General features: G+C 46.5%; 1 protein-coding gene across 2 annotated transcripts; it reads left to right on the top strand.

Moving 5' to 3' along the window:
• The first annotated feature begins 1,077 nt into the window (after positions 1-1,077).
• Positions 1,078-22,150, top strand: CTCFL (CCCTC-binding factor like). Of its 2 annotated transcripts, XM_033153613.1 has the most exons (11): positions 1,078-1,157; positions 3,927-4,476; positions 5,646-5,818; positions 7,550-7,722; positions 8,115-8,248; positions 9,135-9,255; positions 10,572-10,721; positions 15,744-15,904; positions 19,572-19,754; positions 20,757-20,874; positions 21,812-22,150. In XM_033153613.1, exons 2-11 carry the CDS (start codon positions 3,949-3,951, stop codon positions 21,943-21,945), a joined length of 1,875 nt encoding a protein of 624 aa, XP_033009504.1. In that variant the 5' UTR covers positions 1,078-1,157; positions 3,927-3,948; the 3' UTR covers positions 21,946-22,150. The 2 variants fall into 2 exon arrangements, with proteins under 2 accessions (XP_033009504.1, XP_033009503.1); XM_033153612.1 differs by lacking the exons at positions 1,078-1,157; positions 3,927-4,476; positions 5,646-5,818 and adding an exon at positions 5,853-5,904 and having other exon boundaries at positions 7,555-7,722.
• Positions 22,151-23,252: the final 1,102 nt, after the last annotated feature.

Below are 23,252 nucleotides of genomic sequence, written 5' to 3'. Positions count from 1 at the left end.
GACCTGTGCCACTTGCGGGTGGACTGGGCCGGCGTACACCCGAGGAAACGTTCCTGGCGAGATCTGCACATGAGAAAAGTTCTGGGTGGGATTGCAACCGGACGGGGGAGGGGGTCCGTCCACTCTTGTTGTGGCCTCTCTCTCTCTCTCTCTCTCTCTCTCTCTCTCTCACACACACACACACACACACACACACGGCAATCACGTCTCTATTCCGGCAATCTGAATTCTAGAAAAAGCAGAATTTGCAGCGAAGAGAGAAACAATCCACGAGCAAACAAGTCAGAATTTGCAAACAGAAGGGCAATGTTCCTCTTTTCCTGCATCCAAAAGGAATAATAATATTTTTTTAAAAAGTGGGGTGTTGGTTCATTTTATTTTATTTCTTCAAGTCGGATCCCCAAGCTTTAAAAGAGAAATAAATGAGTCTGAAGAAAAAGAAAGAGAAATGAGCCAAGGACTTAAAAGGGGGAGGGGACCTGCCAGGGGGAAAGGGGAGGGGGAGACTATGGGAAATTGCAAAGGGGGCGTCCAAAAGAGTAGTGGTGGGTTTTTGCAGGGATAAATAAAAGAGGAAAAGAATGGTGTGTGTGTGTGTGTGCATGTGTAAGGGGCTGATTTTAGGGAGCCGAAATGGCACCGGGAGATGTGTGTGCGTGTGTAAGCAACGCCAAAGCAATTTAAGATGCAGGGTGCATTTTGGGGCAGGTGGCAACCCAAGCAGATCAGAGCCCTGCTTAATTTGCTTTGCTTCTCCTTCCCTTTGCTCCCCAGTCGTATCCATATGGCGGGCGGGGATCTTTGTGCCATGGGGCGCTGCTGCGTGCGTGTGGGGGGCGCCGGAGGGATCGTTGAACCACGGCGCCAGGTAGGCTTAAGACGGCCCTGGGCACAGGATAGTGCTTTCGCATCAATGGCAAGCCGTGTGCCTGGATCTGCAGCGGTGCAGCTGGACCTGTGCAAACTGCTCTCGGATGTCTGATCATGCCTTGCAGAGTTTACTTGTCGCGCGCCTTGGCATTGCATCCCCGGGCTCGCTGGCTGTTGCAACGTTTGTTTGCGCCAGGCAGCCGGGAGAGACCAGCCAGATCCCCGCGGATTGCGCACACGGCCCGCCCTGCTGGATGAACGCGGGGGTGTCTGGCGCTTCTTGGGGGGTGAAGACGGAGGGGGAGGCCCCCTGCAGGCCCAAGAGGGGGATCCAGGAGGGAATGAGGGGTGAGGTGCGGTAATTGAAAAGTGGGGCTGCGGTGGACAAGAGACAAATGGAGAGCTGAAAGGAACTTGCGATTCCTAATGGAGATGGGGGGGGGATTTTCGAGGGAATCGGAGTGATTCCCATCATCCCAGATGAAGAATGAGACGGGAGCAGGCTAGAAAGATGCAGGGTGGGGGCCCGATCCTATGCATGCTTACTTGGAAGTAAGTCCAGGTGCTTTCATCCTAAGTAAGTGGGAGGAAAGGGTTGTGTGCTTGAACTCGGTGGGATTTACTTCCGAGTAAATCTGTATGGGAATCGAGCACTCAGGTTTCAATCCTGTGGGCACTTACCGTGATGCCGGTGAATCGGGCCGAAAAATATTGTGATCTCAAATGCGTGTTTACTCGAGAGTAAGTCCCACGGAATTCAATTGGGCTTGCTCCTGTTGGCTAAAGCATGCATAGGTTTGCAGCCTGGGTTTTCCCCGGTCTCAAACCTTTTATTTTGGAGGAGCATGTTCTATGGGTTTTGAGCAACCTCACATTTTTAAAGATCCGGTGTAATCCATTGATCCAAGGCTGCTTTGTACAAAGAGCAAGGCAATCGCTTGCACGGATCGATGTGAAGACAGGCGCAGATCGCGATTTGCAGTCTCAATGTGCTAGCTTATGTGCACAGAGCAAAAAAAGCATGCATGCATGTACATATGGCACACATTATTATTTATTAAATTTGTATACGTATACCACTCTTCGTCTGTAGATTGCAGATTTGTATACGTATACCGCTCTTCGTCTGTAGATTGCAAAAAAAAATACCAGATAAAAACAACAAATACACAATCAAAACAAAAACCATATAAGCAACACTGTTGCGGTTTTCTTATCATTGCGGTTTTCTTATCATTTCTGCAGTAGGCCCAGAGAACATGTTGATGGGAGGCCTAAACCGGTTGAGTAAACGAATAAATAAGTGAGTTAACAGCACTCGCTTCCAAGAAAGGCCGAGTGCGGTTGTTGTGCTCATGTCCTCCTTTGCGGGCTTCTCACAAACCATTTTGTTTACCGCTCTAGCTCTGGATTCTGGACTAGGTGGGCCACTGGCCAGATTTTTTAGGCTTGTCTTATGTTCTTTAAAGGTGTCCGGGGGCTGGGAAGCAACATTTCAGGAGGGGGTTGGGATTAGAAAGGTTTAGGGTTTGAGATAATACGGGAACTGCAAGTAAAGTATAGGAATTGCCGTGGGGGAGTGCTGTATTTGAGTTTAGAAAAAAGAGAGCAAAATATGGGATGGAGCATATGCAAGATGTGGTACTATTGAGCACTGAAGAGGTTGCTATCAGTAAGAAATTCTTGGTGGGCACTGGGCAGTGTCGTTGGAAGGATAGTCTGGGCTGGGGCTCCTCCAGCCGAGGAGAGAAATTATTAAAGTGAGATGTTTCTGTTTGGATTACGACACTAGAGCTACCTTCCAAAAATGCATACAAGCCTCCATAGATTTTTGGTAGCGTTTTTAACGTATTGAAGGTTATATAAAATCTAAACTAAAAGGAGGGAAGAAACATCTCTTTCAACACACATACAATTCCTGTCTGTTCATTTGCGGGATTTATTTATTTTTTTGTTTATTGCAGGCAACTGAACAAACTCAGAAAGTGGAGCCTGAATCAGAAATTACCTTGTAGTTGAAGAAAAAGGGGGGGTGTGAGTTGTACAGATGATTTAGGGATAGCTTAGACCTGAATAAAAGGGTGCGTGATCCTTGGCATTTGATTAGAGTTACTAATTACAATTTTAATCTCTAATTTGGTATTAAAAGCATTTTGGGTGAATCCAACAGAGAAGGGAAATGGGTAGAGGACAGAAGGCAGAGGAAATTAGGGTGTGGGGCTATTGAAAATACCTGCTTTTCTGTCTTGCTTTCAGACTGTACTAAATGATGCTCTGGATTATGGGTCCAATGTGAGTACAGGATGGTTGGGCGAACCTTATCCTTTCCACATTTCTGCACCTGTAATTATTTGGGGAAGGGGGCTGTCAAATACCTGCATGTTGTTTACAGTCGATTGGATGATGGTGCCACGCCTGTGTTTTCCCACTGGATGCTTACAAAACAGAACAAAAGCTCCACCAAAAGAAAAACAAAAACCCTTGCATGCATTAGAAGCAACAATTCCACAACAAACACCAGCCTGGAATTTAGGCTGTGTACACATTCCCATTTACTCTGCACCCTGTGTGTTCCCATGGCTGGTTTAGGAAGCTGTGTGGAGCCATTAGCCACAATTTATATCCTGCATCTGTCCCGTAATTTCTTGTGAAACGTTGCACTTTGATGTGTTTCCCTCCAAACTAGCTTCAATCCAAATTGAGAAAAAGAATCACTTAGCCGCTTTTTAAGCCAGTCTGGAAACATGGGGCAGAAAGCATCCGTTTGGAATGAGATCGGCATTCAAGTTTTTAGGTTTTATTTTTGAAAGTAACAGATGCAGAAAACACGGGGAAATGGCCTAAACGTGGGGGAAGGGGATATGGCCTAAATCCAAACTCTTTTTTTTTTTAAGCAAAGTTCTGTTTTTGGGGAGGGTGAAAAATAAAGGGCTGGAGAGCCCCTTCCCCGACTTGCAAGAGGCCTGGGGTCAGCCGCTGCGAAGGACGGACTACTTTGGCCCCCCGTGACCTTCCGTGCCGCTTCTCTAACCTGGAGAAACTTTATTCCCTGGTAGCTTTCGTCTGCTGAGCCCAGCAATGGAGGACGCAGAACTCGGTCAGCAGTTCACTAAAATCAAAAGTTCCGAAAGGGTCCGGAAGATTGGCAGAGAAGAAGGCAGCCTGTCCTGGGAGAAAATGGGTAGTTGCAGTGATGGCAAAGGTGAGGTCGATGCCCTACGTCCCATCCCATTTGATAGACAGCTGGAAGAGGGGCCAGGTACGCAGCTTCCCCCGTCTTCAGGAGAGGGAGGGAAAAGCCTCGTTTTGCTGAAGACGGTATATTTGAAGGAAGGCGAGGATGATTTCGAGGGGGCTCCTTCTGCCCATCAGCAGGGCAGCTTGCACACCTTGGCGCAACGAGAGGCAAGCATCCTGCATTCTTGGGAGGTGGTCCCACAGAGTGAAGCTGCAGAAGAGGAAAGCCTGGTGATAAGTTTGCCGGAGGTTTTCTATGCAATCCATGAAATGGAAGGCGTGCACGCCCAAGGAATGAAAGAAGTGCAGGTGTTAAATCACGGAAGTGAAAGGTCAGCAGAGAAGACCCCGGACGCCCTTCAGGTTCATGTGCAGTCGGTAAGGCAGCTGCAGGAGAACTTTGGATATAAATATGCTTCAGATTTTTGGGAAGCAAAGGGCAGAGGTCAGCAACCTTTTTCAGCTGTGGGCCAGTCCACTGTCCCTCAGACCATGTGGTGGGCTGGACAATATTTTTTTTTGGGGGGGGGGAATGAACGAATTCCTATACCCCACAAATAACCCAGAGGTGCATTTTAAATAAAAGGACACGTTTTATTCATGTAAAAACACGCTGATTCCTGGACCGTCCGCGGACCAGGTTGAGAAGGCAATTGGGCTGCATCCGGCCCACGGGCCTTAGGTTGCCTACCCCTGGCAAAGGGGATTGCACTGGCTTTCTTTTCAGGGTGGGTTGATTTAAATCAAGGAAATTGAAACCCATGGTAGGTGTGAGAAGTGAGGTTACAGGGAACCAGACAGAGGGCCTTCTCAGCAGTGGCACCCACCCTGTGGAATGCCCTCCCATCAGATGTTAAGGAAATATACAACTATCTGACTTTTAGAAGACATCTGAAGGCAGCCCTGTTTAGGGAAGTTTTTAAATGTTTGATGTTTTATCGCTTTTTGTTATTATTATTAATAATAATAATATTCTTTTGGGAGTCACCCAGAGTAGCTGAGGAAACCCAGCCAGATGGGCAGGGTATAAATAATAAATTATTATTATTATTATTATTATTATTATTAGGTGGGAGGGAGGTGATTTAAATAGAGTTCCTCTATAATATTTCCTAACATTATTTACTTTTTTAAATGGTGCAACGCTGAGCCATGTTGATTGGCAACCTTTAGGTACCCTTAGTCTTGCTACTGTGCTCTTGCATCCAGCCTAAAACCCATTGGATCTCAAGTTGGCCCCACTGCTGTCATGTGCTGGTGCAGCAGTTTGCCTGCCCGCCGCCCGCTGCCTTGCCCAGCAGCAGCTGCAAGTGTAACAGAAGCTCCGCTGCCAGTCAGTGCTCAGAGCTAGAAGTCGTGACTTAGGAAGAGTTCCAATGCTATCCGCAGATTTTTGCCTGGGATGGAATCATCCGTCTACACACTATGCTTGATCTTGGCCAAAAGGCCGAGAAGCGAATCATCCGTCTGGAGCTGTGTGCCTACGATTTGTCACATTTTTGAATTAATGCTCTTTCTCCTTTTTGTCTTCGAAGCAGATGGATAGAAGTAAAAATGCAATTTCAGCTGGTGGTAAGGACCAGCAGTTGCTTGTAGCCGAAGAAGACAGGATCGGCCGTTCCCTTGCGATGGAGGAGGCGGAACCTCTGAGCGGCAGAAGGAAAGGAGGTGCCACCCTGTGCCACAGCTCTGAAAACAAGGACCTGAACAAGGCGGCCACATCAAAACAGCGCCCTGTCGTGACAAGCACCGATGCTGCCATGAAAGCCCACGACAGCAGAGTCCAGAGGGAAGAAGGTAAGGAGTCGCCTGCAATACTGCACTTCCTGTGTAAATACAGATTGTTGTAAGGACTTCTGGTTCTTTGGTGGTGCCTGCTGTTTGGAGGACTGTTTTTAGGAAATTGGGGTAGGTAGACCCTTGTTCAGATCCAGTTGGACAGCTACTTGGGCACCTTTTGGGGGGTGTCGTTAGTTTGCTGTTCTTTCTTCATTTATGCATAGTTATTCAGTCCCTCGCAAGTTTCCCTGTTTTCCAAGGACAGTCCCAGATTTACAGAAGACGTCCCGGTTCCTGATTTGATCCCAGAATGTCCCACTTTCCCTTGTTGCTGTTCAGTCGTTCAGTCGTGTCCAACTCTTCATGACCCCATGGACCAGAGCATGCCAGGCAACCCTATATTTCACTGCCTCCCGCAGTTTGGCCAAACTCATGCTAGTCGTTTCGAGAACACTGTCCAACCATCTCATCCTCTGCCGTCCCCTTCTCCTTGTGCCCTCCATCTTTCCCAACATCAGGGGTTTTTTTTTTCTAGGGAGTCTTCTCTTCTCATGAGGTGGCCAAAGTACTGGAGCCTCAACTTCAGGATCTGCCCTTCCAGTGAGCACTCAGGGCTGATTTCTTTAAGGATGGATAAGTTTGATCTTTTTGCAGTCCATGGGACTCTCAAGAGTCTCCTGCAGCACCATAATTCAAAAGCATCAATTCTTCGGCGATCAGTCTTCTTTATGGTCCAGCTCTCACTTCCGTACATTACTACTGGGAAAACCATAGCTTTAACTTTCCCTTAGGACGTCCCTAATTTTCACAGGAGAAATGTTGGAGGGCATGAAGTTATGCAAACCCCGAGCCAAGGAGATACAACCTTTAGCTGACTTCTGAAGGCAGCCCTGTATAGGGAAGCTTTTTTTTAATGTTTGATGTTTCATTATGTTTTTATATACAGTATGTTGGAAGCCGCCCAGAGTGGCTGGTGTTAGTCAAGACAACAGGCCAGTGGGACTCCAATTGGGGGGGGGGGTCGGGGTCATATTAGCTGCAGAACCAGAGAGAGCACCTGTTTGAATGCCAGTCCCTGGTGAGTAACAGTGCCCTGACTGTGGGCTTCTCAGAGACATCAGGTTGTCCAAAGAGGAGGCTGGAACTGAATAGACCTTTAGGCTGATCCAGCAGGGCTGTTCTCACAGTAAGGGGAATGCAGGATTCGCACTGAGGGGGAGGGTGGCCGTATTAAAAGTGCCTGCGTCTTGTTGCCGACCCACTTTCTCCGTTTCATAATATGTGCCCTCAGCCCACCGAGCGGTTTGTTGTTTCCATAGCGCTTGTTTATTAAGGCAAAAAGAAGTTAACGGTGGAGGAAGGGGAAAGTTCAATACTTTTATCCTGTTTGGGCTTAACTTTTGTGCATGCAAGCGGAGGAGACGTCCTTGGTAAACTAGGTAAGCTAGTGAAAGATTGTTTGTGTGGGCATGACTCACTGGCGAAGAGGACAAATTTGCTCAGCTCATCCAGGCCACCAGGAAATATTTGCAGGCTGACTCACGGAAAGGCCGCCCCAGAAAGAGGCAACTGCCCTTGCGGGGTGAGTCGCGATGGAGGAAGATGGTTTTAACTTCTGCACCAGAAGTCTGTGGCTTATTTGACCTGAAACCGGCTGCGTTCTCCTAGGGGATGTGCTGCACCGTTGCAGTTTGTGCACGTTCGCCTGTTTCAGCGCGTCAGGCCTTCATCGCCACGTGAAAAAGCACTCTGAGGAAAAGCCCCACCTCTGCCACCTGTGCCTTAAGGCTTTCCGGACCGTCTCCCTCTTGCGCAACCACGTGAACACGCACACAGGTACGGATTGGCACGCGTGGCTTCCGACAAATTGGGAGCCAAACTGGGAGCCAACATAGATCTTTCAGGATTGGTGTGATATGGTCCTGGGCAGCCACTCCCGGTCACCAGTCTAGCTGCCGCATTCAGGATTAGTTGCAGTTTCCGAGCCGCCTTCAAAGGTTAGCCCCACGTAGAGTGCACTGCGGTAGTCCAGTGGAGTCCAGCATCTTGCTCTCGTGAGATGCTCATTGTGGGGAACCAGCCAGCGGAACACGAGAGCAAGAGAGTTCTCCCCTCTTGGAGTTCCCAGCGACCCATTGCTGCTGCCATCAGCTGCGGAGGCAGAGCGTAGCCACCCCGGCTAGCAGCCGCCGACAGCCCCCCTCCTCACGTCTGGTTTCTCCCGACAGGGACTAAGCCGTACAAGTGCAGCGAATGCGACATGGCCTTCGTGACCAGCGGCGAGCTTTCGCGGCACAGGCGGTACAAGCACACCCTCGAGAAGCCCTTCAAGTGCTCGTTCTGCAACTATTGTAGCGTGGAGGTAAGTGCGGCGGCGCTTGCAGTAGAATCGCTTCGAGTGCCGTACTTGGGTAAAGAGGACAGGCTTCTGTTTTGCTTTTCAGAGGGAAGGATGCTTTCCGAGAGAGGCACCTGCCACTTGCAATGTGCACGCTCACTTTTATTCCTTCGCCTGCGACATTCGCTATTCGTTTGCAGCATTTACTTGGCTACGCTTCCGCTGAAGCTTTGCGGGTGGCTTATGTGCAGCGGGCCGGTGGGAACAGCCAACAAGACAATGCAAAATAAGACGGCAATAGGAACAGAGGGTACTGATTCATAGGGAGCCAGGTCGTTGGTTCATGTATGCCTATACAGTCGTACCTCGGTTCCCAAACACCTTGGGAGTCAAACGTTCCGGCTCCCAAACGATCGAAAACCGGAAGTGAGTGTTCCGGTTTTCGAACGTTCTTTTGGAAGCTGAACATCCGGCGAGGCTTCCGAGGCGACTGTACCGAAAAACGTCATGGATTTTACTTCCCCTTGGCCCCAGCCAGCATAGGCAGCGATCAGGGACGATGGGAGGTCCAGTAAGATTTGAAAGGCCACAGACTCCCCAGAACTACCCAGAGAAATAACTTAATCCGCTTCATTTGGCAATAACATGCAGTCGTAAAAACAGATACAAAACCAGCCGGGTTTATGAAGTGGTGAGTTTCACCAGTTTACTCTCAGCTCAGGGGAAAACTAAACCTAATTTTAAAAAAAAAAAAAAGTTTGAAGTTTCCAACCATTTGTCATGATGGCAACCACTGACATTTATAACACTTGTAGTAGCGAACTTAATTATTATTTTTTAGTGATGAGTTGTTTTGGCAGGGTGCCTGGAACTATCATGCTTTTTAATTTATTTCCATCGGTAACCACAGGCCAGCAAGTTGAAGCGTCACGTTCGCTCACATACAGGAGAGCGTCCGTACAACTGCACTCTCTGCGCCTATGCCAGCAGGGACACTTACAAGTTGAAGAGGCATATGGTCACTCACTCCGGTAAGAATTAGGAATGCGACAGTTGTCATGGAAATATCTCACTGAAGGAGGGGAGCGATGCCTCCCGCTATGAGCTTAGAGTCTTAGACAGTGCCGGGCCGTAGAAGGAGCAAAGGGCAAGGAACTGGAGGGGAAGTACCGGTATACAGTCTTCGTTCCCGCTGATAGCAAACTCAGGTGCTCAGTGCCAACAGGATAGAAGTCAACCCAGGGCCAATGAAAAACAAGATGGAGGTATTGGCGTAGCCGGCGGAACACCAAGGCTTAACTTCAGACCCAACCAACGTGTCCTGTTTATTTCCTAGATAAGCGTTGGCTCCAAATCACACTCTCCAACTGCAGATGAAGTCTGCAGGTATGAGTTAGCTGGGTGAAATCCATGATCTGCACAGAAACAGTTGTTTTCTCTTCAACATTAAGTTGAGGAAGGGTTCTGTGTGACCTAGAAGCTTGCATCCTGAATTTAAAACTCTCGTTGGGTAAATTAAAATGAATGGGTGGCATTCAGCTAAGTTTTACTTAATTAATTGACGAAACTTATATACCCCTTGAGGGACCCAGGTGGCGCTTTGGGTTAAACCACAGAGCCTAGGACTTGCTGATCAGAAGGTCGGCGGTTCAAATCCCTGCAATGGGGTGAGCTCCCGTTGCTCAGTCCCTGCTGCTGCCAACCTAGCAGTTCGAAAGCATGTCAAAGTGCAAGTAGATAAATAGGTACCGCTCCGGCGGGAAGGTAAACGGCGTTTCTGTGCGCTGCTCTGGTTCGCCAGAAGTGGCTTGTCATGCTGGCCACATGACACGGAAGCTGTATACCGGCTCCCTCGGCCAATAAAGAGAGATGAGCGCTGCAACCCCAGAGTCAGGCACGACTGGACTTAATGGTCAGGGGTCCCTTTACCTTTATATATCCCTTATTATTTTGGATAGCTTGGTTGGTAGAGCACGAGACTCTTAATCACAGGGTCATGGGTTTGAGCCCCATGTTGGGCAAAAGACTCCTGCATTGCAGGGGGTTGGACTAGATGACCCTCGTGGCCGCTTCCAATTCTGTGACGTGTTGCGAGTATTATGTGGCACATGTTCCCGTTCCATGCGATTACCGTGGGATGAGTCAAGCAGACAAACCAGAAACCTTGAAATCTCAATGGAATTAATACATGTTAAAGATGCTGTAGAGGAGAAATACACACTTGGCATTTACAACAGCAGTAAAATCAGGAGTAAAACAAAAAAGAAGTGCGTGTGTAAAACATCGCCGCAGTTTTCAGCTGTGACATTTTGCTTGCTAATTCACATCTTCATCTTTTTCCTCCCAGGTGAAAAACCCTTTGAATGTCAGATTTGCAAGGCTAGGTTCACTCAGGCTGGAACGCTGAAGTTCCACACGTTGCACAAACACGAGGAAAATGTGCCCAAATACCAGTGTCCGCACTGTAACACGTCTGTTGCCAGAAAGGGTGATTTAAGTAAGTCCCATTACCTCTTTTTTTTTTTTAAGCGTTCCTTGAAATCAACTGAGAATTAGGCTTGGCATCGTTTTGACTTAACTGCTGCCCCAAATATATTGTTAATCTGGCTCATTGGTTCCAAATGAATACCTAGCTTGAACTCTTTGCAACAGGCAAACCATGATTTCTCAAGTAAGAGCAGCTAGAAGGCTTTTTGAAGAGGCCAGCAAGCATTATTCTTATGCATGTACAAATCAGTTGAGTCCAAGATGCTTATGAAATTCTCCCATCAAAATTTCTCTTTTTTTTTGTTTTGTTTCCAGCTCTGGGGTTGAAAATACTCACTGAAGAGCAGGCTATAAACAAATACATTGCTTTGCAGAAATGTGTGTGCTAGCTAGGCACAATTGCATACGCAAATTGTATATTAGGGTGGGGGGTGGAAATTGCACCGAAAAGCTGGTGAACGTCCAGGAGAACTTTCTTTCCCAAATGCAAACAGATGTAGTCTAGTCTACTCATCGGTAGATCAACTGCTTTGCATGCAGAAGTCCCAGGTTCAGTCTCGGGCAGCTGCAGGTATGACTAGTAGAGAAGTCTGTCTGAAATCCCAGAGAGCCATTGATGGCAAGTGTAGACTAAACTAGCCTGACCCAGCCTTGTTACGGAAGTGGCGTGCCTCCCCCAATCTCTGCCAAACGGGAGCAGGATTCCAGGGCGACCCCAGGGCTGTGTTTCCGTTGGGAAATCGAGGCACAGCGGAGACTAGTGTCTTTTAAGAAATAGGGTTTATTGCGCACATATTTGCACCTGGGTCTACTTTGGAGAGAGTTCAGGGCATGTCATCTCAAGAGGGGCTTGTTTGCAACGTTGGTGTCTCCGTGTCCCAGCCTGCCAATGTGGTTCCACCTGGGGGCACCTGGCTCCACCTTCCTCCTTCCCAAGGATGCTTGCTGCAAGCCACTCCTCCCCATCTGTCTCCTCTCCCCTCTGTTTTTCAAAGAGGGCACATTTCCCCCATGTGACCTCACTCTCCCAGCTGCCATTTCTTCTGTTGACTAACAGGCAGCAGCACCTGCCCGGTAAATTGTTCTTTGATGGCCCGGGGAACTTGAGTTCTCCTCCTGTTCTTAATGGCATTCCTATCACTGAAGACTCCCTAGAAAAGACCCTGATGTTGGGAAAGATGGAGGGCACAAGGAAAAGGGGACGACAGAGGATGAGATGGTTGGACAGTGTTCTCGAAACTACTAACATGAGTTTGGCCAAACTGCGAGAGGCAGTGGAGGATAGGGGTGCCTGGCGTCCTCTGGTCCATGGGGTCACGAAGAGTCGGACATGACTGAACGACTGAACAACAACAATCACTGATCTCCCAAACAGCAGAATTGGTTCAGCCTCTGTTTTAAATCTGAGGTCTGGCGTCTTCCTTTCAGTACTCCAAATATTATCTAAATTCTACCATTTATTAATTTCTGGCGTACACCAGCAGTTGTTGGGTGCCCTTGCGTCCCCAAACTCTGCTACCCCAGATCTTCAGCTGTATAATAAGGCAGCTTCCTATGTTCCACTGGAACAAATGCTTCAGTTTTGCCGCATGAGACAAATTCTTAAAAGGCATCGTGAGCAGCCCCGTGGGGTAGCTTTTCCGATTATTCCAAGGGAGGTTTTTTTATGCAGGAGCAATACAAGGCCGGCGAGGATAGGCAGCTTCGCCCAATTTCTGTTTGTAGCAAAGAGAGCTGGCACCACCTTGTGGCGGTTCTGAATTGCATGAACATTTGTGGCTGTGTGCTAATCCCCAGAGTCAATGAAAGTGTGTCTTTGCCGTGGGTCGTGGGCAATGTTGCTAGTCTGAAATGGGAAAAAAAAAAACCGTAAAGCTAAGTTGAGGTTTCCTTGAAATTCATTAAAAGTGGAGGAGCATCTTAAGACAGTGCTTTTTCTTAATGCTAGGCCAAACTACAATTATGGGTGCCAAAAACCTGTGTGTGTGTGTGTGTGTGTGTGTGTGTGTGTGTGTTTATTTACAGCATTTATCTTCTGCGAATAGTTTCTAGTCTGACTGGGGTTGGTGAGTGTTTCATGAAACCACTTAAACCTTGGTTTTGAGTGTACGTTCCCTCCCCCCATGGAATTATAGGATGCTAGCGCTGTGCCTTAAACCACAGAGCCTAGGGCTTGCTGATCAGAAGGTCGGCGGTTTGAATCCCCGCGACGGGGTGAGCTCCCGTTGCTCAGTCCCTGCTCCTGCCAACCTAGCAGTTCAAAAGCACGTCAAAGTGCAAGTAGATAAATAGGTACCGCTCCAGCGGGAAGGTAAACGGCGTTTCTGTGCGCTGCCCTGGTTCATCACAAGCGGCTTAGTCATGCTGGCCACATGACCCAGAAGCTGTACGCCGGCTCCCTTGGCCAGTAACGCGAGATGAGCGCCGCAACCCCAGAGTCAGACACGACTGGACCTAATGGTCAGGGGTCCCTTTACCTTTATGAATAGAAATGGCAGAATATAACATACGCCTCTTGGGACATTGTGGGCTTTGGATCACAAGATTATTAGTCCTAGATCTCAACTCTTGGCTTGCACCCGGTTTCGGAATAACATAACAGACATGTGCGCAGTAAGGAGGGAAGACTCACCCCCTGGATAACTGGGGGTTGATTTGCGTTCCCCAGTTGTCGGTGCAAGAAATGGAAGGTGACGCTCTAAGGTATTGGGCAGAATTAAGATAATATAGAAGAGGTGAAACAAAGATCCCACCCGCAGGGCACATTTAAAGCAGCATCGTACCACTTAAAAGAATTCTGGGAGATGTAGTTTGTTAAGGATGCTTGGAGAGCAGAGATTGCTATTAGTATACTTGATTATTCTACTGAAAAACAGAATTAAGGCATGCCTTTTCAATTTGCAGAAAAGTCTGAATAGCTCAGCTGCGGGTCATAGAAACACTGGCTTCCCAACTTCTTTATTTTCCTGGAACATTTTATTTTATTTATTTTATTTTGTGGTGGAGGTAATTTTATTAATTCCTATTTTTGCATCGCTTAGCACAAGTCCAGGGAGAGTTGAAAGAGGACGTGGAATGGCAATGAAAATCAATTCAGGGAATGCTTCCTTTGAAGTTGTTGGGAGTCTCTTCTGTGGGCTTTTATTGTCGTATGGGTATGGCCCAGAGCGTCCATTAACATCTGAACTCTTACATCTGCATAGCAAACACTAATTGATTATATGAGTCTTGGAAGCCCTGGCTGCTTTTAAATTTCATTAAGCCACTGTAGCAGAATTGTTATTTTTGAATCCAAGAGAATCATAGCACACGTCACAGCAAAGGGATCTTATTGCAAATGGTCGAGTCTGCTTTGGGGCTGGGGTGGAAGTCAAAGCACAGTATATCAGGCCCTTTTCCATTTGAAGGTGAAAAAAGCCCCTCACATTGCAGGGATTATTATTTTTTCCGTAATCTGGTAACTAGGAGCTTTCCAAGTACATTTGGAATTCCCGCTATAGAATTAAAATGTTATAAGACTGTGCAATCGGGTACCGTTAAGGATGCACTGCGCAGCCCTTTGCTCAACACACAATGGCTGGAGCTTTTGTGATTGCTTGGTTTGAGCACTTGCAGAAGACATTTCAGAGGTCTCCACTGCCTCTGCTGTCGGTGCCTACCCTCCAAAGGCCCAGGGCAAGGAGAGGCACTGGTGGAATGACAGAAGGATTCTGTACTGGGGACGTGGAGTGCCTGCCACCTTCCGCTGCCCCAGGTAGCTATTCTGGGCTCTTGGGAAGCAGGGGAAGGAAGAAGCGGTTCTCAGCATCATGGAGAGACCAGCCCTGCTTAGTATGAAGCTGAGCAAAGCTTGGTCCTCCTGGTTCCTGCTTGCAAGCATCTGATCGCAGGCTCTCCCTTTTTTAAAAGCTCTGTGGATATTTGCAACACCCCTGGTATCAAATCAAATCAAATCAAACTTTATTCACGTAGCCAACAGGCCATTGCGACTAAGAATACAGATGAAACAGATAAAAATACTGGAGAAAGACCAGTCAGGTACACAAATATATAAATATACTGATAAATCATATGAAACGCCCCAGGCTAAAAGGCCGTTCAAATAGTGACCTCGTTCTCCGAGAGTCAAACGATTTTCTCTGTTATCGTTTCTGTTCCTGCTAGAAATAAGGTAGACAATGAAGACCTAATTTGGCGGCCTGAAATAGTCAGTAAAGATGGTAAGCTACTCTCGTTCCTCAGAGCTATATAGATAAGCCGATCGAGACAAATATAGAGCTCAGGTGCATGGGCTAGTCATATATGCCGAGTTGTCTTTCAAATTGAGGCCCTTAGTCTCATTGCCCTCTCAATGAATCTGGCGACCTTCTCTGTTGTCTGGATGTTCTGGTCCGCTAACAAGTAAAACATTGTGGCCGCTGATGAGCGACCTGGGACGGAAAGTAGGAAGGGAGTAATAATCTCGCTCCTCAGAACACCCCTGGTAGTTATTTGCCATAGCTGCGGCTTTATACGCTGAGATGCGAGCTAAAAGAATATTGCATGGCATACAGACCACTGTTCCTAGAGGGTCGTTGGTGTCAGCATAGCAGGGTGAAATCTATTGGGGAACTTTTAGGGGTAGGGAACGAGTCTGGCGACCTACTAAAGAGGTAAGGCCTCTTTCACACGCTGCATTTTTATGTGCAAACCTTTAAAAAGCTGGAGTGGAACTAGCAGGTATGCCATGCAGGTGCGCTCGCTGTGGAGGTATGATTTGCTACACGTCTCTGTCGAGTTGTACACCCAGCGGTAAATCCTGGATTTGCCACCGTGAGAATTGTGGTCTCATGGCTTCTGCATCTGTCTCTATCTGAGGCTGGGTTTTTGAAGCCCATAGTTCTTCAACTGTGCTGGATCAATGCTCAAGGAGACTCTGTGCATGTAACCTCTCCGGGGAAATAATATGTAGAAATACTTTTCAAAAAAAGAAGAAGAAGAAGCTCCCCGCCATCTTTCGAAAGGATCATTGAGATGGTTCCGTTTTCCTTAGGAATCCACTTGCGAAACCTTCATTCCTATATCGAAGTGCCGCTGAAGTGCCGTTACTGCGAAAACGTCTTCCACGAGCGCTACGCTTTCAGACAGCACAAGAAGACCCATACAAATGAGAAGAGATTCAGATGCGACGAGTGCAGTTACGCATGCAAGCAGGTATTTAAGATAGTCGGGGTCTGAATGCGAGTTCGATGGGATTAGTTTGCTGTGGGTAGGGGGAGATGTATTTCCTTTGCTCACCATGCAGATATTTATCCCCACGGTCTGTCGCTAAATTCCTATACAGTGGTGCCTCGCAAGACGAAATTAATTCGTTCTGCGAGTTGTTTCGTATTGCGAAAAATTCGTCTTGCGAAGCACGACCATAGGAATGCATAGGAATTTAATTCCCATAGGAATGCATTGAAATTTTTGTCTTGCGAAGCACGACCATAGAAAAATTCGTCTTGCGAGTGACCCTTTCGTTAGCGAATGCCTTTCGTCTAGCGAGTTTTTCGTTGTGCGAGGCATTCGTCTTGCGAGGTACCACTGTACTTATGCAAACATTTTTAAAAAAAATACCAAGATTTTCTGGTACAAGAAGCCGGGGATATTTATACTAAGTATTTTTTTTAAAAAAAAAATTTGCTTTATTGTCACCATAGATATTCATCTCTTTACAATCATTTACATAACTTAACACGTTCTACATATTTTAACTTTCTCCCATTTCATACAAATAAATTATTCAGTTACATAATTGTGTGTCTCTTTATACAAAACTATTTGGTGCCTTATTTCTCCATCAACAGTATCATACTAGTATTGTAGCCAATATATAATCCATATGTATAGGGAGAAGTAATAACTAAACAAAAGATAAATAAATTTATAAACCTCAATTATTTACATAAATCTATACTAAGTATTGCAGTTTTTGATGTGCTTCTAAGAACAGAGATGCTCGCCTTCGCCATGATCAGAGGAGAAATTCTGTATCTGAAGCTGCTTCTCTCTGCCACATGCCAGAAATAATATTTGAACCGCGAGAATGAAAATGGACAAAATTATATTGGCATGTGATCAAGTGGTAATTAATTGATTCCTGCTTTTAAAGGAGCTGGGAATACGTTAAAAGCTGGCTTTCTTCAGAAGGAGCTGTAACTTAGTGGTAGGACAAAAGATTTGCCGTATGCAAATTTTTATAATTGCTTTGGGGAAAGGCTGTGAAAGCGCTAGAGCACTCAGTCACTGAGATCCAGCTCTGAGCTCCTTCTGGAGGTTCCCTCACTGCAAGAAGTGAGGTTACAGGGAACCAGGCAGAGGGCCTTCTCGGTGGTGGCACCCGCCCTGTGGAACGTCTTCCCCATCAGCATTGGATGCAACCCTTATACTGAAGGGAAAGCAGTGAGTAGCCTCACAAACACATTCTGGATTGGATCTCTGCGGTTGCTTTGTTTCCAGAATAAAAAATTCCCATTTAAGCAAGTTTCCCCTCCCCCCCCCCCATATATGAAAGACTTAGTGTATTATTTGCCCCACTATGTTCTCTGATCGTATCTCCATCAACCTCATTCTCATCCCTTTTAAAATAAATAAATAAATGAAAAGCAGGGTAAATACTTTCCTCATTTCCAAGCTTACGCATATGTACAAAATAAACGAATTATGCATTCTTCATCCTCTTAGCCTGACTTTGGGAGAGAGTTTGGAATTAAAATGCATAAACTCAGTAGAGCCAGTTCTCCATGGTGCATTTATTTGTTTGTCTTGTTGCATTACTAATTTCAACACAACTCGGGGGGGGGGTTGTTTGTTTTTTTACTTCTGTTTGAACTGGTCCTGGCATTCTCAAATAATGAGATTAGTGTACATGTGTGTGTTTTCAAGGGATTAATTTATTTTTGAAACAAACTTGGAACTAAAGCAAGATTCTTCCAGTCGTGCTCTTTCTACTCTCGAGTAGTAGAAAACGGGCATTAAAATAGGGCCAAGTTACATATGCCATCAGTTTTTCATTCCTCCTACTTCCCCAACTTGTTCCGAAAATAGCTTCCTTGGGTCAGGGCCACAGCTCAGTGACAGAACATCTGCTTTGCATGCAGAAGGTTCCAGGTTCAATCTCTAGCATCTCCAGGCGGGACTGGGAAAAAACTCCTTGCCTGGAATCCTGGAGTGCTGCTACCAGCCAGTGTAGACAATACTGAGCTAGATGGACCAATGGCCTGGATCTGCATAAGGCAGCTTCCTTTGCACTTAACATTGAACCTCAGCCACTTTCTGTGTTTTGGCATAGGCAAAGGCTCTTCAGCTTTCTCCTCCCCACGGAAAACAGCGACGGAGGCTAAATTAGCTTCTGGTCCTCACCTTATGCACTTCAGCTGCTCCCTCTTACATATACATGAAGCAGGACACGGGCAAATGGCAGCGAGTACCAAAGGGTGCAATGGGAGACCTTTGCCCATGCCTGCCTGCAATGCTGTTTGCATAGGAGCTGGAAGGGGTAAAGTCCCCTTTGCCTTTATCCGGGTCCATGCAGGAAGTAAGGGAGAAATCCAGGGTTGCTAGTCCTTCAAAATGTGGTCCTACCGTATTTTCCGGCGTATAAGACGACTGGGTGTATAAGACAACCCCCCAACTTTTCCAGTTAAAATATAGAGTTTGAGATATACTTGACCGCAGATTCTCCACCCAGCGTATAAGACGACCCCCGACTTTTGAGAAGATTTTCCTGGATTAAAAAGTAGTCTTATACGCCAGAATATCTGGGCTTGAGGAAGCCCTCATGAGACTGGAGAGTTTACTCAACTCTGTAACACAAGGGGCATGTAGTTTATACGCCAAAAGCTCATCTGGGCTTTTCAGATTATTTCTCAACAAATGCCCTATCTATCAGTTTTGCAAGTTTCTCCGAAGGGCCCATCACCAACTTGACCTCCCTGCTGGGCTCCCAGACTCCTCTTTTTGGCAGGCAGCTCCCATCCGCCATCTTTACCTCCCCAGAATGCATTGCCCTAGCCTATAGATCTATAACGTCTGTAAAACCCAGCCTAGAGATCTATAGGCTGGGGGCATTGCATGCTGGTTAAATTCAAGATGGCGGCTGGCCACTGCAGATGGGAGCTGAGCTCAGCTTCCATTCAAATGCAAAACCACCGCCTGCCCACCGCCAAAATGGCATCCAAGGGGGGATGATGGGGTGTGCTGCTGTTGCCCCTGAAGCAGAGGGGTGGGGCAGCCTGCACAGTCATGTCCACATGGCGGGGGAATGTGCCATCAGATGCACTGTGGCAAGGACCTCCTGAAGTGTGGCTCCAGCTCTGTTCCCCATTCAGTCCTCCTGCCGAAAACGAGTGACCTTCATGGGGTGGGGTCAACAGACACACATGGGTTGGAGCAGATAGGGTCAGTGGCATTCAGAGAATGCATGCAGGAAGCCCTCATGAGACTGGAGAGTTTGCTCAACTCTGTAACACAAGGGACATGTAGCTCCGTGGCTGTCAGGAGTGAGCCGGCAGTAAATCACACCCTGCAAGTTGGAGTTAACTCTTGATTAGCAAGAACACGGTCTGCACAGACTTGGCGGCCTAATGAGCATAGCATCCCTGGTAGGTCTTGTCCCATGGATCAGTTGCCGAGACTGAAAGTCCCCACCTCCCCACAGCAGTCCTAAGTACCTGCCTCTTCAGGGTTCTTCCCAAGCAGTCAGAGATTGCGCCTGCGTGACACCAACCTCTCCTCCGCCCTTTTCATCACTCTTCTGGTTCTGTATGTTTGCAGGCTTGGCTGTTGAAACGCTTAGCTTTCCTTCCAGTCAGTTCTCCTCCTCCTCCTTCCCCACCAGGAACGCCATATGGTTATTCACAAACGGACACATACAGGCGAGAAGCCCTTCGTCTGCGTCTCTTGCAGCAAACGCTTTCGACAGAAACAGCTCCTGATGGTCCATTTCAAGAAGTACCACGATTCCAGTTTTCAGCCAAGAGTGTACAAATGCCCGAAATGTGGCAAAGGCTATTCTCGCTGGGTGAGTTGACTTTGCTTTGTAAAGGAGATGTCTCTCCCATCAAACAGATCCAGAACTGTGTGTGCTCAGTGGGTTACATACATGCACAATAGCAAAAAAATAAAATTAAAAAAAAATCTGGTCTTGGTTGCAAAATTCAGCCATGTGTTGTGCTTTTTGTTTGGCATCAAGACAGAGGGGGCATCAAGACCCCGATAGAGGCACTGCCAGTCGAAGCAGGCAATGCTATTATAAACCAGGGGTTGCCAGCCTTTGTAGGCCCCGGACACATTTGGATCAGAGAGTGTGTGTGTGTGTATACCAGTGCACAGTTTGCTTTTCCAAGGAATCCAGTAAAAGTCAAATCCAGCAGAATTAAATAGAGAAAAACACAGGAAAACCATAAGAAATCTGTATCATGGCATTATAACCAAAAAGTGCAAAAGAAATGCATCAGTTAAGAAACAAGGAGAGCAGTTTGGTGAATCTTATGTTTATGTTATCAGGAATGAATATGTATTATTATTATTTATATTTCAATAATAATAATAATAATACATATGTATTATTATTTATATTTCAAAAATATAGCACACACTAGTATAAAAGAACAGGGAGGGTGGAACAAATCTATGTCAAATCCCACAAAGTCAGTTGAGGGGGCACTTGTTACCTAGTTACACATGACCTTTCAGAACCAAATTTAATATTTCCATTTGAATATTCCCACCGTGAGCCTAAATCATAGATCTGTAGAGTTGGAAGGGACCCCAAGGATCATCTAGTCCTGCCCTCTATGATGCAGAAATCACGGTCAAATGTTGATCCTAAGTTACGATATATAATTCATTGAATTATATTGATCCTAATTGACATTGATCCTAATACAATTCATTGAATCAGTGGCTATAAGCCCTAACTCTCAACAGGCAGATAGGCAGATGGATATTGTGCATAATATACTAGATAGGTGAATCTTGTTTTTGTTTTGTTTTTTGTTTTTTTATCCCTTATTCCGAGCAGAATAATATGCGCAAGCATGCTGAAAAGTGTGGTGAGTTAAGGACTGTTCAACCTAGCAAAGGGAACAAGAATACAAAGAAAGAAAACAAGGGGTCCAGCCGCAACACTCAAGAAGGAGGTAATCTTTGAGGTGACTTCAGGTGAAAGGGGAGATTGTTCATGTGCTGCAATCGCGCTGAGTTGCTGCTTGCAAGCATGCAGCTTTCTGCTCACACAGCTGCACGCAACATGTGTTTGTTATTTTGGCAAGGGAGACGGGAGATTTGGCATTGGCCTGGGGCTAAAAGCTCTCATCGTATACCAGCATGTATATTACCATAACTATATACAATATATTGCATCTATTATTATTTGACAGGGCTATGTGCGTGCAGCTCCAGTTGCAGTTATGCACGCACAGATCAGGGCCATCTGTCAGGGATCCTATAACTGTGGTTCCTGCATTGCATCAGGGTTGGACTAGATGGCCCCAGGGTTCCCTTCCAACTCTACTGTTTGGGACTGGGCAGAGGAGGAATGGCGGAGACCGCCTCCCCATCCTGACCCTTCCAGGGAGGAAGAAGAGGAAGACAGTATAGATTTACAACAGGGGTTTGAGGGATGTCGCAGCTCAGAGGCAGATGAGGGGGAAAGCTGGGAAATCATGGGAGAGCCGGAACAACACCCAGCTGACACATTCTCATTAGAAAGCATTCCAGACCCTCCATCTCCCAGAACCTGGCGAGCCTTAAAAGTAGGAGAGCAAAGAGCTCAAAGACAGAGGGCACTTTGCAGCACCCGTAGAAGAGACGGATGAGAAAGTGGGAGAGACGGGGGGTGGAGATTCACTTGGGACAACGCCTTTATCCAAGAGGCTGGGTCTATGGCTTCTCTCTGTAAAGATTGAAATAAAAAAGGACGGTAAGAAACTTCCTTGTCTTTATACTTCCCTGGGCAACCAGCTGGGAGCTGCTGACAGCATCCTGACAGCATCCTGACATCTACAGTTCTATGTTTCTGTGTATGCATTTGTTCTCCACAAATGTCCTTCTTTCTCTCCCCCCCCCCCCCGCCAGGGGCTCCTTGTGTTAACTCTCAATTCTACGCCCCTCGTATCCCTGTCGGAACGTGGGAGAAAAAGGAAGTTGTTTTGGACGACGAGAAAACAGGAGTGACTTGTGAGATGATCTTCAACTCGATGGACAAGTGATGCGGTTAAACACCTCTTCTGTTTGCTTGCAAATACAGCCACCTCCGAGGCATTAAGCTCGATTGGCGGATCTGTAGAGCATTATCCCTTGAAGCTTGCTGAAACTGCCTATGTTTTGCCATTGTTCTGTTAATGGCACGCAAGAAGTCAAGAGTAGGTTCGTGGAGGTAAAATGCCCCTGTGAAATCGTTCCAGATAACTCTGGCTCTCTGAATAAATTGTTGGATTTCAAATAGCTTCCATTCAGCGTTACAAGTTTAGTTATAAAGAGCTGGAATTATAATACAATTTGAATGGATATCTTTATGGCATGGGTCCCAGATCTCTAGCGAATGTGGCAGGAGTCAATGGTGAATTTTTTTTAAGAGCGTTTATAGTGGTACCGTAACAGATGTACTCATCCCATTATCCCCTCTGAACTAAACAGTGTTTCAGAAACTTGCTTGACCCACAAAGCAAAATGTATCTACCCCACAAGAAGGAGTGCCTCTGTCATAACACCTCCAGCACTCTTCAGAACAAGCAAACTGTCGGCAGCTGTGCCGCTTGAATTCTATAAGTCTATAAACAGACTGAAAAGAGGAAGACAAGTTTTATTTAAGGTTGCAGTGCGTTCTGAGCAATTAATCTCCAGCCATTTTAGACCCTGTTGCTAATCACCCATTGTACCTTTAAGGTGTATTGAAAAAGAAAACACACAGAACTATTGTAATCTGTAAACAAGTTTGCCTATCGTGTATTTCCGTTTAACTTGTTCGCACAAATAATTATGGAGAGAGGCGTTTTCTTCTCTTGTGGAAAACATGTTCACAGCGATTTTGACAGTGGCAGCTATCTTCAAGTTTGCATTTTGACCGGGTCCAATAATCCTCTGTCTCTTATTGATTTGATTGAATAGCAAGCTGCTTTTTCAATTGCCCTCAGGTTGTAGAAAGAAATAATTACGTTTTCTACGTATTTTACCCTAGGTTTTTGGCTATGCCAACGCTTGTTGTATTATGTCTGTTGACATGGGAATAAGAACTGGAAATGAATCTTCCTTTAAACACCCTGCCCATCCCTCCCCTTGTCACACAGAACTCACAAACAAACAGTTAGAAATGCTTGCATCCTTCAGTATCGCAGAGGTTTGCTTGCATGAGTTTCACTTTAAATGAATTAATTTTGCCATGGCACCATTTCCCAGGAATTCTTTCCCAGTTGGATTCTTCTCAGTAGTTCTCATGCAATGGATTTTGCTATCCAGTTTTATAGAGCCGATTAATTGAATACGGGAGGTGAGAGAGGCTAATTCTCAGCACCCATCC

Source organism: Lacerta agilis, chromosome 6 (genome assembly GCF_009819535.1).
Source record: "Lacerta agilis isolate rLacAgi1 chromosome 6, rLacAgi1.pri, whole genome shotgun sequence".
Classification (NCBI taxonomy): domain Eukaryota; kingdom Metazoa; phylum Chordata; class Lepidosauria; order Squamata; family Lacertidae; genus Lacerta; species Lacerta agilis.
This window is presented reverse-complemented; position numbering and strand designations above follow the sequence as displayed.